The 14,911-nt window shown below is 42.2% G+C and overlaps 1 protein-coding gene across 1 annotated transcript; it reads right to left on the reverse strand.

Moving 5' to 3' along the window:
• Window positions 1–623: 623 nt before the first annotated feature.
• Window positions 624–2,414, reverse strand: LOC308095150 (methionyl-tRNA formyltransferase, mitochondrial-like). The gene has a single exon (XM_080442094.1). The coding sequence runs from the start codon at window positions 2,082–2,084 to the stop codon at window positions 912–914; it is 1,173 nt and encodes a 390-aa protein (XP_080298220.1). The 5' UTR covers window positions 2,085–2,414; the 3' UTR covers window positions 624–911.
• Between the last annotated feature and the right edge of the window lie 12,497 nt (window positions 2,415–14,911).

A 14,911-nucleotide genomic window follows, 5' to 3' on the forward strand; every position in this document is an offset into this window, starting at 1 on the left:
AGTACGTTTCTATGTCCCCCATAACACATGCTGTTTATTCCATGGTCTTGTTTTTCACTGTCAAACCCATCTCCACAGACTGCATGCTGTAAGAAAATAGATACGTCCTTATTGATACCCATAGGGAAATTCAGGCGTCATAGCAGCAGTTAGGAGAAGTTCCGGTAAGAGTAATCGATCAATCAATCAATCAATCAATACATCAAAACATACCACATAAGTACACAACGCATTTAAAAAATACATTACATGAGACAATCATACCAGTATTTTCACAAAGTTGATTGGTATCTTGTAAAACTGAGGCTAGGATTTGTCAGCAGCCTGATGATAGAATTCTGAGAATCATTCAATTTATACATTACATTTTTCAATAGAGCATGGAAGGTGTAGACTCCTGCACTACAAATCACAAAACCAAGATAAATAAGGATAGCCTACAAATCAAATAAAGATAAAATAGAATACTAACCTGCTAGCCCTAGATAGCTGCACTGGATCTCTGAAGTCTATCAATCGTATTTTAAAATCGGCTATTAGGAGGGCTGGCGGGCCCACGTCACTCTTTTTTTCTCTTTTTTTTTCAGAGTTAACACGCTTTATTTTTTATCAAATTGGTGAAAGTATTTGACTTGGTAAATTCACCTCCACACCAGTGTCTTGCAAATGCTGGAAATCATGTACATTTGTGTAAATGTTTATGTAAATAAATAGTACTGTTGTTAGCTTTGCATTTTGACTTTTCAACTTCAGACATATTGGTGCAGTGTGAGTTAATACATCATTTTATATGCATAATACATCATTTTATATGCATAATCTTATGACTTAGCCAAAATGAATGTCTTAAAACAGACATAAATTAGCAACCTCCCAGGTATTATTTGCTGTCCAGGCCACTATGCTGCATTTCAAGGAAGAGAACTAGACTGTTTCACAGAGTCTTTTTTCAGATGTGGTTCCATTGTGTCCTTTTTACTAAGAAAGAGCCATTCCTGGGGGTGATGGGAGATCTTGCTGTTACTGATGATGCTCTGGTGGAGGTATCCATTGTAGAGGTCTGCTGCTGAGAGCCTTTTTTGAAGTACCACTGTCTTGAACCCAACCCAGCCATCCTTACAACACACAGCCAGGATATTTGATTCTTTTTGATAGCTAATAGATCCAGGGATCGGCATCCTTCCTCGACCTGATAATGAAATGTGGCATTTTCCAACAAAGTCCAGAAGTTTAATTGTCTTGCCCATCCATATAGTTCGCAAAGGAATCCGAGATCCGATGGCACGAAATAGGCGATCAATATCATCACAGGTCTGCTCCTCCCACACCAACCAGCTCATAGATTGACACATTTTGGGGGCTGCCGTTGCACCTATCTGATTTTGTTCCCTTTTGTTTGCAATTCTCTCACAAAGTGTTTTCAATGTGTCAACCAGTAAATGAGCATCCTTGGTGGCCAGAGTAGCTCCAAGCTGATCAGCAGTACATTTATCAGGAACCTGATAGATCTGTTGGTGGAGAATGGGGCCCACATCAAACCTATCAGGGCGTATCTGCATGATGGTGACCCCTGTGACAGGGTCCCCATGCAAAATAGTGTGGAACACTGGGGCTGGACCTCGCCACCTTGGGAGTAGGCTAGGGTGGACATTCAGAATCCCATATGGAAACTGCTTGATAAGTCCTTCCCGGAGTAAGCAGCCAAAGGAGACCACAACTCCAACATCATAGCGCCCATTGAGATCCCCTGGGGGCCAAGGATGAACAGGAAGCTGGTTTTGGTGAGCAAAGGTATTCACTGGGACATCACTGGATAATGTGACAACTTCAAGTGTCTCCACTAACCCGTCATTCGAACTCCTGCTGGATGTGAGGACTTTCAGGGATTCAACAGAAAAATCATCCGTTCCAAAGAACAAAATCCTCCAAGGTGGTCCTGATGTTGAGTGGCATCTATTGGCTACCAGACAGACTGAACTCTGTCTACTACAGTGTCTGTGCTTATGATGGCTGTTGTTGTTACTCCACAGTCCAAATGACACTCGTTTCTGTATAATGCCACAGTTGCACAAACGACTCAGCATTTTCAGCGCAACCTGCCTTGTTTTAAAGAGTATTCCACATCATCGGTGTAGCAGCCCTCGGTCCACCAGTGTCACCAACAGTTAGACATCTAGAGCCTGAAGTAACCTCGCGTCACCAGGCTTTCCACACGGATGACAAGTTGACGTATTTGGCTCTGTTGCTGTCCATTGGTTCTAATGGCAATAGCGCCAATTCATGTGGGAACGAATGTACAACAGTATCACTGCCATGCATCAAAGATCTGTCCTTGTGTTGTGAGTGTATTTTAGAGATTATATAAACGAGACATCGCTCCAGCACTGATTGTGCAGCCCATGGGCGCAGCCATGTTTTTCAGTCCCACGACAAAAAGCTCTCGTCCTTCCAATATATTCTGTGAATAGCCACGTCACTCTGACCCAGACTTAATCATAAACAAACCCAATAAGCCCATATATAGGCATATATGGAGATGGATTGTCCAGAGGCATGGATCTGACCGCTATGCCCAAATATGGTCATGTGCATATACAGTATGGGCCCAACCAACTTCAAATGACGTGTGCATCAGCAAGGACTCGAGGGAGTGCTGTGCCCACTGCCGAGTATTGTCCAGGACCGCCGATCCGACCGATACGCCCCTATAGGCATGTCACTATGACTCAGACATAACCATAAACAAACCCATTTATAGGCATATATGGAGATGCCTCCCCTCTTCAACGGTCATCTATATACAACTTGTCTCCCACATATTTGGGTCTCCTCTCTAATTATGGAGGGGAAGGGAAATGGAGTGTAGAGAAAAAGCACAGAGATAATCAGTATTGTGTAACAGGGTAAAAAGGGAGGGGAAAACAGGTCTGGAGCGTGAGAAAGAGGAAGTAAGTACAAGTACGTGTGAGTGTGGGTATGAGGATAGAGGGAGAAGAGAGGAGGAGGGATGGTGTGAGGTAGACAACACTAGGACAATGGAGGAGAGAGAAAGATGAATGGACAAAGACTGGAGAACTGGAGAGACTCTTGCTGAAAGGTCAGGTGCTCCTGCTGCAGTTAACGTTTTAAGTTTTATCTTCCCAGATACAGAGAGAGAGAGAGAGAGAGAGAGAGAGAGAGAGAGAGAGAGAGAGAGAGAGAGAGAGAGAGAGAGAGAGAGAGAGAGGGAGAGAGAGAGAGAGAGATGGCCATCTGAGTACACTTGGCTACACTTTCATTTCATAAAATTGTTAATAAGATATCAGAGAGGCATCTGTGCTGGATTAAGCCAATTCATTCACAGATGCAGCACTTATGTTATTGGGAGGAAAAATACTCACACCCTCTACCTCTCTATTTTTCTCTGTGTCGCATGTTGACCATGCCAAATTATTATTTAACCAAGGCATTTCACAGTAGTAGGCTATTGAACACTAGAACACATACTAAGTGAATAAGGACAGCTGCCAGGATAGGACAGAATATCATTGTATTTTAATCAGAAGAAGCAAGAATAAAAATAGTACAGATATAAGGATTTACTAGTTTAAGTTTCCTCAGGCAAACACAAATGCTAAAGGCCCTGCCAGTAAGTCATAGAATTCCATTGTCGTAAAACAAGTCACTGTTGCTTTGGTCCGCATAAGGTCACAATCAAGGTCACGGTCAAAATTGAGAACGGATGTGTGGATTGTCATAAAATTTGATGGGAATAATCAGCTGGTTGCCTCGAAGAGATTATTGACTTTTGGATCAAAAAGATCAAACGTCAAAGTCACAATTGAGGCAGATTTTCATGAAACTTGGTGGGAATAATTATTTAGCTGCCCTGAAGAGATCATTAAGTTTGGTCAAAGGCCAAGGTCACATTCGAAAGATGTACAACAAGAGATGTTTGTGCGGACAGGGTTTACACCCCCAGGTGCATTTGTTTAATGTTCCTTAATCAGTATGAAACTAAAACATGAACGCCTGGTGGGACACCCGGAGGCGTCCATTGGTGCAGAGGGTGATGTTGAAAAGTGATGTCACATGATGTCATCAGTGACTGACATCAAAGAGCGACGTCACATGACGTCAACAGTGGTCTATATAACCCACCGCTCGCCGGCTTACGTTGACAAGTTTGCACCTGCAGTTGGAAAATGGAAGTTTATGAGGAAGTTCTGGCCCCTGTGCCCCAAGCACAGGACCCCTTCAAACTTCTGCTAAGGAGCACATTTGACATGGATGCGTTCAAGAGGACGTACTCCAATGAGGACACTCTGACAGTAGCCATCCCCTACTTCTGGACGAACCTTGACCGCGAGGGCTACTCCATCTGGTACGGACAGTACCAGTTCCCAGAGGAGCTCACCCAGACCTTCATGAGCTGTAACCTCATCTCGGGTATGTTCCAGCGTCTGGAAAAGCTCAAAAAGAACGCCTTCGCCAGTGTTATCCTGTTTGGTGCCAACAATGACAGCGCCATCTCTGGCATCTGGGTCTTCAGAGGCCAGGACCTGGCTTTCACACTGTCTGAAGAATGGCAAACGGATTACGAGTCATACGAATGGCGCAAATTGGAACTGGACAGCGAGGAGTGCAAGACCATGGTGAGCGAGTACTTTTCCTGGGAGGGGAAATTTGAGCATGTGGGCAAGCCCTTCAAAGAAGGCAAGATCTTCAAGTGATGGACAAGGTGGGGTGGCCAGTCGACACCAGAACTCTGCACTTCTGCTATTCAGGTAGCTGGTCGATGACATCCGTCATCTATGAAGTAACTCTGACGGATGACTCCATATTTGGGCAAGGTTTCAGACCGGTCTGACAGCCATTAACTTCCATCCATTATTAAAATGAAGTTAATAATGCAAAAATAGCAAAAAATGAATAAAAATATATTTAAAAAAAAAAGGGCAGGTGTGGTGGCTCACTGACAAAGAGCCCATACCATGATGACCTTCAAGTGCCTCAGGGTAAGCTGTGCGAAGGACTAAAGCATTATTTATATGGTATGAACTCTTACTCAGTGACCCACCGGGCCCCGACAAAAAAAATGATGCCTCTCAAAATCCAGCCCTACGTCCTCGTCGTGAGAGGTGGAAACATGTACCACTAGCTAACAGGGCTCTGGTAAAACTGGATAAGCTAATCACCTATGCAGCGGATAAAATGGAGATGAACATGGACAAAGGACAGACCTCACACATGCACGCACACACACACACACACACACAGAGATTAACAGAATTTATAGAAGGACTAGGCCGATTCCTGTTGGGAGCAATGCCTGTTGGGAATTCAGCACTGAATCCAATGATGTACCACTACACGTGTGAGAGCGCGCGCACACACACACACACACACACGAAACACAGGCCGTTTACAGTTGGATTGCAGACAATGTTTTATTCAGAACAACACAGGAGTCCAAACAGAACGCTAATGCACCGCTTTTAAAAGTCTGTTGGCTTGTGTTTGTTCATGTGTACTATTACACCACCTATTTGCAACCATTGAAAACAGACATTCTGAGAGCCACCAGGAAACATGCATGTTATTGATTAAACGGGTTCCGGAAACTTGTGTGCTTGTCATCTGCAAGTTGTGTGTGTCATCAAAGTGCACTTGCAATAAACATAATCATAAGGGAACCCCTTGTGGTGCTATATACTGTGTTGCCACTGCTATTGGACCCCACTGGCTCACCTGCCAAGTGAGGATCCTCCCTGGGAGGATGTAACGCCACCGTCCTACTCCTCCTGTTTAACACCCCTCCTACTGACAAGTGCCGCTCTAGCCCGTAGTCACTAGCACAGCGACTAGACTCTCCCCACCCAAATGGGCCCAGATTTAAGCGCTGCAGTGGCCAGGTGTAGCCGCCTTACATGATCCTCAAAATATTTACCTGTATCAGTATCACAGGGGACTCGTGCAACTAAAGTTTTCACAACCTTTTTTTCCCACTTACATTGGAAGTCAAACTCTTCAGAAGCATATTTGAGTGTAGCCAAGGTTAGGTAGTCCAATAAATTGCGGATTGTATGTTTAAATAAAGATAGCACCATGCCCAGTGAAGTGCCTGCCTTTACGCCTGTGGAATATCATGCAGTCTGCTCCTGATAAAGCAGTAATACCACCAGTTACACTTCTGAGCGTCCCCTTCTATCCCTTTCTCCCAGGTTAAGGTACCCTGCTGTTAACAGAGTGAGCTTTATGTGTGTGATTGTAGATCTACAGTATTTTGTTGTTGTCTTATACTTTGTCTTACAGGGTACGTACGTCTAACTGAAAATCAGTTATTTTCATCAGCCACACGACAAAGTATTAGACTTGAAAAAATAGTGTCAGTTTGTTAAAATAAATTGTAAAGATTCTTTTTTTAAAGTACTGTCGTACGTCTTTAATATTCCCTTAGTAAAGTTTGCTGTTCGTTTAAACACAATTCTGATGGCAGGTATGTAGCCCTCCCGTTCAGAAAGAAAGAAAGAAAGAAAAACAGGAAGAAAGAAAGAAAGAAAAAGAATAATCTTCTCTGTCAACTTAGCCTTTCACAAACAAGCATGAGAGATGAGCCTTTAATGTGTTCAACATTTTGCATAATAGAACACTGGTCGTGTCTCCAGTGACACCAACTGCCTCCAAAATGTGTTTAGGTGAATGAGGCTGGAATATTGGACTTTCATTGCATTATGTGGAGGAGGCTAAATCTGCATCTCCCTCTGTTCTCTCCCCCCATCACTCAATTTTCACTGGCTTTTTTCTGCCTCACATCATTTTCTCAAGCTAATAAACTGAGAAGGCCGTCTTACCTAGAGACAGAAAACATGAAATTATACATGAAACTACATTTGCATAATGTGGGTAAGAAAAGCTTGTTGAATATGAATTCATTAAATGAAATATTTACTTGAGTGTTGTGTTGAAATCGGATGGATTTAGAGTGCAATCAGTGTGAGCTCATTGTGAACCACCTAGGCACATCTTAATCACAAAAAGGGCAACTACGTTGGTCGGAAGATATTAAGAATACATGTGCTTGGCTGTGCTCCCCACTGGGCGAAGATAGTGCCCTTAATCTCCCAAGACAGATCCAAAGATCTTTTTTTATTTTTTAAACATACCCCTTTTTTTTGTATAACGTTTAAGTAGTTAATTGAACTGGTCTTGTTCCTGTACCCACATCTCTCCCTCCAGCCCATTCTTCCTCACTTTATCTCCATCCCTCCCTCAGTCCCTCTCCCTATCATCCACCCATCCATCCATAATACCCCTTTGCCTATTTCTAACCCTCCCTGGCCCATCTATCCATCCCTCTCTTCTTTCCCTGCCTCATCTATCATCCATCCCTCCAACCATCTCCCTCCCTCCATCTATCTATCCATCCATCTATCCATCTATCAATCCCTTCCTTCCAGAAGCAATTTTAAGTCACCCAGAGGACGCTGAGCTTGTGAATACCAAACAGTGATGTTAGCCAGGACCAAGATGTCCCTCCATAGACCATATACTGTATTTGAATGTTTAACAAACACAATGTGACAATTTATTTTTGACACTCATATGTGACTGAACGCTGCAACTAGTGGTCACTGACCATTGTCTTTCTTTCTTTTTTATTACATTTTTGTATGAAAGTACAATGACAAAATGAGGTTGTGTATGACTCGCTTAAATTGACCTAAGTTTATTGAAAATTAAATGTCTGAGAAATGTGGATTAAACCTTTTAAGTACTTTCTCAATTTATACTTTTAATTCATATTGTATATTTAGTTAATACTTTACCCAACCAAAAAATTATGGTGGATTTGCTCCACCAACATTTAATTTGACTTATACAGCAGTACTGAAAGAAAGATAAGTTCTTCCAATTAAACAAGTTATTAGTTATTATATAATCTTTCACTGGTATATTTTTCACAATAGCCATTCCACATAAATATGTTTTGTCAAACGCAGGCACCTTTAAATGTATCTGAAATATGTATGTATTTTATAGTTAATACATATGTCTGTGAAAATGTTGATTTCAGATATAACCTCTGTTTTGGAGCGATACTTACATGGTTTTGTTTCGATCTGAATCTGAAAATACTAAAATGACTTTAATGACGGTATGACTTTAAAATATGAATCCACTTTTTACATGCATACATTAGTTTGAATAAATACATTCACTACTGTATTTCTCTCTCTGTTGAATGTCTTTAAAAAAAAAAGACGACACAAACTCAAGACATGGAGATTTATAGTAGCCTAATCTCCTTGTACCTTTCTCTGATGACATATCAGTGACAGCAAGAGTTATGTCATCCACCAACTTTCATTGTCCTTTCCGTCATCGCGGCACAACCTGTCAGCAGTGCACACATAGCATAATATGAACTCTTGGAATTAGTTGTGGGTGTTAAATGTTAAATGACAGCGAAACGCCTTCAAACAAACGGCTTTGATTTCGTTACGCCTTGACGTAATTAGAGTCTACATCTTTCAGCTCGGGGACATTTTAATTTGTACTTCATCTCAAACTGTTTGGTCACGCCTAACAAACTGGTGAAAGGAAACAAGATTGTATACTTTCTTAAGGTTAGGGTGGGTGAAATCCACTTGGATTACAAAGGAGATTGAATCAGGGATATTGACCAGTGATAAGACCACAGCAGCCCATTCGTCTGTGTTTGCAAAGGGCCATACGCTAGGCAGGGTATTTCTTTTTCTAGCAATCTATAAAACTCTGTCTTATAGATTCTGCCTGTCTGTCTCTCCAGAACTAATCTCGCAAACCACTGGACCGATCAGCGCAAAATGTCTTGTGCACATCTGGCATAGTTTTAGACTTCTGCACAGTTTCTCAACGTTGGGTGCTGGCACCACGAGGGGGGTTCCATATGGACCCTTACGGGTCTTTAACTCAAGCCAAGTGGACTCAATTTATACACTGTCGGAGTTAAATTAAATGAGGATTTTACAGTAGTGATTAGTTTTAAAAAGAAAAATAATCAAAAGGGGGTCCATGAGCTAATGCTTATCAAACTGGGGTTCCTTGAAATAAAAAAGGTTGAGAATCACTGGACAACAGTATGTGATGACATTATTCGGAAAGGTCCTTTTAGTCACGATAGACTTGCATCATTCTGGGCATGTTTGACAGTTAGGTGCATTTGTGCGTGGATGCCAAAATGTCTGGAGAAAGAGAGACAGAGGGAGGACATTTAATCTGTCCTCCCTCTGTCTCCACTTTAATCTGAAAAACGAAACAGGAAAGAAAGCCGGGAGGAGGAACATGCTCATTTCATGGTGCTGTTATATTGTGCCAACTGTTGTGTTCTGGATGCCAATATTAGTGTGTGCTTATTCAATCCTAAATCCTAATGAGCATGGTATGTAATCTAATCTAAGATAAACCTTTATTGATTCCTGTGGTGAAATTCAGGTGCCGTAGCAGCAGCAGCAGCAGCAGCAGCAGCAGCAGCAGCAGTAAGCATGAAACACAGGATAGGTATAGGTACAGGTAAGAGCAGAGAGATGAGAATAAGATAAAATACAAAATAATAGACTTAGTCTGACACTAGACACATCTGCACATGGTCTTACTGAACATACGTATATTCTATCAATGCATAAACGTACATCGATACATGTACAATCATCAGTGAACATGCAGGAATGTACGGTTTATCCAGATATCACCAATGAACAAATGAATGGGCATATAGATGAATAGTTAATGAGACTGGCCTTCACCATTAAGTAAGTAGCCTTGGCAACTAACGGTGCCAGGCAGACAGGCATTGGCTTCCATTTTTTATAATCTTTGGTATGACCCAGCCGGGGGACTGAACCCCAACCTACCAATCTCAGGGTAGACACTCTAACCACAAGGCCAGTGAGCTGACCTTCAACATATCTGGATAATACATGGACAATATATCAAGAGTGAATATAATGAGAATATACTGTCCATATCAACAATGAAAGTGTGCACCTCAACAGGCATCTGTCATACGTGATGCAGCTGCTAATGGAGCAGTTGTCTGAGTACCAAGTTGAAGCTGGTATGTTCACAAGGGACACTAAAAGAAGGCAGGCTCCGTCGTTGGTGCTGAACTGGATGGTGTGGAGGTGGTGGCGGAGGTGAGAATGAGGAAGAAGGGCCCGGAACAGCACGTGGGCTCTAATATAGCCTGACAGCGGATCACGGGTTCGAGTCCCGTTCCCGACGATCTTTGCTGCATGTCTCTCCCTCCCTGTTTCCTGTCCATCTATACTATACTCTATTAATAAAGGCAGAAATGCCCCCCATATTTTTTTAGAAAGAACGAGGAAGAAGCTAGAGGATATATTTTCACAATACTGTATACTGGATCTACTGCATAAATACATACAGTATATACTCTGTGTGTGTGTGTGCGCGTGTGTGTGTGTGTGTGTGTGTGTGTGTGTGTGTGTGTGTGTGTGTGTGTGTGTGTGTGTGAGAGAGAGAAAATCCGCCTTGCGGTGTATCAACATGTCACTTCGCTTGTCATCCCCTCTTTCTCCCGTGTTTCCCGTCTCTCTCAGCTGTACTGTCCAACAATGTCTTAAATAGAACCTCTAGACATGGAGATTTATAGTAGCCTAATCTGGTTGCACCTTCTCTCTCATGACAGAGCATGGACTGATCAGCGGTGGTGGATACCTCTGCTGATAAGTGCATTTACTCAAGTACTGTACTTAAGTACAATTTTGAAGTATTTTTACTTTACTGGAATATTTCCAATGATTTTACTTCTACACCACTACATCTCAGAGGCAAATATTGTACTTTTTACACCACTACATTTATTTGAAAACTTTAGATTATTATTTTTGATTTAGATTATTATTAAAAAACACACATTAACCACTTCAGCCCTATATCCTGTACTTTGGATAGCAGATACCAGATCTACAAGGTCGACGCGTTGTGACCTTGTAGATCTGGTTGTGAGCTTGGCTATTTTCAAAGGATTTTTATACATTTTATAGTCTACAACGTGTGAAATGGGACCTTCTGCATAATGATGAGTACTTTTACTTTCGGTAATTTAAGTATATTTTTATGCCAATTATTTTGTACTTTTACCCAAGTAAATTCGGAATACCGAACTTGTACTTGTAACAGACTATTTCTACAATAGGGTATTGATACTTTTGCACACAACATGTGCTGCTGATCCGCGACACCAAGAGTGCTGTCATCCACCGACCTTCATTGACCTTTGTGTCATGGCCTCTCATCCTGTCAACAGTGCACACATAGCAAAAACTATGAACTCTTGGAATTAGTCGTGGGTGTTAAATGCGAAACGCCTTCAAACGAACGGCTTATGATATCGCTATGCCTTAACGTAATTTGAGTGTACGTCTTTCAGCTCGGGGCAATCTCAGTTTAAGTTAATGTGCGCTTCATCTCAAACCGTTTGGTCACACCTGAACTGGTGGAAGGTAACAAGGTCGTATACTTTCGTAAGGTTAGAGTGGGTGAAATCCACTTGGATTACAAATGAGATCGGATAAGGGATATTGGCCAGTGATAAGAAAGTCCAAAGCAGCCTATATTCCTCTTACAGGGTCTCAGGTTCTGTATTTGATGCACAACAGACAGTGTCATACTGTATCAAACTGTTGATGCTAATGCCCTTTCCTGTGTGATACATTTGCAAAGGGCCTCGCTCCAGTGTTGTTTAATAAGTTATGAATGTTCATGTTCATGAATTCATATGAATTATTAGTCAATCATATTGTCCAATGCAAGCGTAGGACATCTTGCATACTGGTATACTACAGTGTAGGCCTTTTGTACGGATGCCAAAACATCTGGAGAAAGACCGAAGACAGGGAGGGAGGAAATTTGAATGATTCATCAAGTCTGAAAATTTTAAATGAGACAAGTGAAAGCCAAGAGGAGGAACATTCTCATTTGATGGTGCTGCTCGGATTTGGTGTGTAAAAGGTCTGGAGACAAAATACATAAAACATACGGATTGTATCTTTAAAGAAAATGTAAAGTAGGCTTCTAGGGTATATATATGTATATATATATATATATATATATATATATATATATATATATATGTTACAGGGAAATTGGCATTCCAATTGCCTCGTATCAAAGCCCCGCCTAGCGCCTCCTCCTCCTCGCGCCGCCTCGTATCAAAGCCCCGCCTCCCGCCTCGCGCCTCCTCCTCCTCCTCCTCCTCGGAGAGAGAGAGATATCAGACAGACAGGAGGAGGCGCGAGGCGGGGCTTTGATACGAGGCGGCACGAGGAGGAGGAGGAGGCGCGAAGCGGGGCTTTGATACGAGGCGGCGCCTCCTCGCGAAGCGGGGCTTTGATACGAGGCGGCGCCTCCTCGCGAGCCTCGCGTAAAAAAACCCTGTCTCGAAAAGCTCCGCCTCGCGCCGAAGCCCCGCGCCTAAAAGCGAGCGCTCCTCTTTCAATTTCCCTGGAATGCCAATTTCCCTGTGACATATATATAATATAGAAAACACTATATATTGTATATAGCATATAAATTATTATATACAAATATAATTGAGTGTTTTCAATGGACTCAAACATTTGTGGTTGTGCAGATGCTACTTATTTTTTTCTAGCATCTATCTTGCAACATATGCTTCTTGCCTTGCTTCTTTGCCATTTTGCTTTTGATCTCATTGTATTCTTTGTCCCCACTGTTGTGGAGGCTCTGAGCATAATAATCGCAATGCCTGCAATGTTGCCACAGCTGTATTGTAAAGTGCATGTGACAGTAAAACCTTGAATGTTCAATGACTGGCTCTTTCCAGTGAAGTGGTGTGCAAGGAGTGTGCACCATATCACTGGAGGCGTTCATTTATGCCAAATGCGATTTGGTTTCTTCTACCATCCCTGTTTCTGTATCCCCAGCAGAGGGAGGTTGTTTGACAACCACATGCATAATCTAGCTCCCACCAGTCCTGACTGGCCAAGCTGACAACTGAAGATTGGATCATGATTTAGACCACTTCATCTGATCATCTTTCACCATTCATAATGCTGTCAGTAGATACCAACAACATTGTTGGTGAAGCTACTGCTATACTGGAATCTTTCCCTCGCCGCAAGCGACGAAAGATTCAATATATTCATGTTGAACTTTAAGATGCCAGGTTTGCCTCAAATATATTACAAAATAATAATAATACGCAGTGAGTATTATGTCTGCTGGCCAGTTTAGTGTTACTGTCTGAATGTACAGTTCTACATTGTCGACCTTTGTCATAGTTATGGATTTGTGTCATCTGATTCATGTTGGTTTGTCACTGTATTACATACTTTTTTACAATAATACATAGTAGTAATAATATAATGAGAGGATATGGTATACCATGAGGTGCACCGTCATCATTGCCAATATCGTTGATTTGTTCAAAGCCAATAGATTTGACAACGTAGTTGTATGTTGTTTCTGACAGTTGGCGGTCATTGTTAAATTACAGGTAGCCAATAATAAGGTAAATAAGGAGGAATGATTCTGTACTTTTACAGAAATGCGGTTGAGTGCTGTTTTCTGGAGATATTGGCACTCACCACAATGTCTCTCAGCCTATCACAATATGAGGTCGTAATTAACTATGGTATAACAATAACATGTTTTTAGATGTTGTGTCCTAATTTCTCTTTTCCCTTGTTCCAATTGCCACACGTATTGAAGATGATGGTGGTGGGGAAAAAAAAGAATATTTTAGACATTAGTCTCCACCTGTAACTAGCCTTCCTTTTGAGGATGAGAGGAGAGAAGACTGTAGCCCCAGGGCATTGCAAACCAAATGTTGTATGAATAGCCCCAGATCACCATGCTTTTTCTGCTTCTTGTCTGTCTGTCTGTGTCTGGACAAATATGCCCAAATATGGATATGGTGGTGGCTCAGTGGGTAAAGCGACCGCTTGGGAATCGGAAAGATCCCGGTTCGATCCTCGGCTCCCCCTGAGTTAGTGTCGAAGTGTCCTTGAGCAAGACCCTGAACCCCCAACTTCTCCCGATGAGCAGGGTGGTGCCTTGCATGGTTTCCTCTGCGTCGGTGTGTGAATGAGTGAGTGAACGGGTGAATGTAATGCACATTGTATAGCGCTTTGGATAAAGGTGCTATATAAATAGACTATTTAGCACGTCAATGCAAATTTGTGTTTTTAGGCAACAGTTGACAAGACATAGAGGGAGAGAGGGATAAAGAAAGGGGGAGGGAGATAGAGGGAGAGTGATGGGCACTTCACTCTGAATGTATCGGTGTATAGTTATGTGTTCTGGTGCCTTATAATCCCGTAAAGGATGAGACTTAAGACGAGACACGAGAATAAAAATGAATCCATTTTAAATGTATTCATTGACACAGAACGCGGATAGATGGAAAGTGCCATTGACATTAATGAAGAGTGGTGTGGTCATGTTGCTCTCTGGCGATGCGGTGAGCGCAGCGGCTTTTTATTGCCTGCTGCTCGGCTCAAAGTTGAACCAAATTGAACTTTAACCTCTCCTGTCAACGTGCAGCCAATAGCAATCTTAAAGTAGGCAGGACTGAACAGTAACTGCACACACAGAATGAAGTGTGTGTGTGTGTGTGTGTGTCTGTGTGTGTCTGTGTCTGTGTCTGTGTCTGTGTGTGTGTGTGCGCGTGTGAACAAGTTGTACCAGTCAAACACTCTGGACTACCGCGATTTAAATATGCTAAATAAAAAGGGGAGAGAGAAAGGGAGGGAGAGAGACCCATGCAATAACCTGACTAATGCTGGGTACCGGAAACTGAACGTGCCGATCAATGCTTTGCTTCTCAGGGCTTTGTCAACGCAATAACCCTGGCAACACCAGGCGAGCTGAAAACGTGATGCAAACTGTTTGCATTTAATAA

This window comes from Gymnoscopelus braueri, assembly GCF_963280865.1.
Source record: "Gymnoscopelus braueri genome assembly, chromosome: 11".
NCBI lineage: Eukaryota > Metazoa > Chordata > Actinopteri > Myctophiformes > Myctophidae > Gymnoscopelus > Gymnoscopelus braueri.

Excerpts from the sequence above, each read along its gene's own strand:
- LOC308095150 (XM_080442094.1), bottom strand. The coding sequence starts at position 2,084 with ATGCTGAGTCGTTTGTGCAACTGTGGCATTATACAGAAACGAGTGTCA.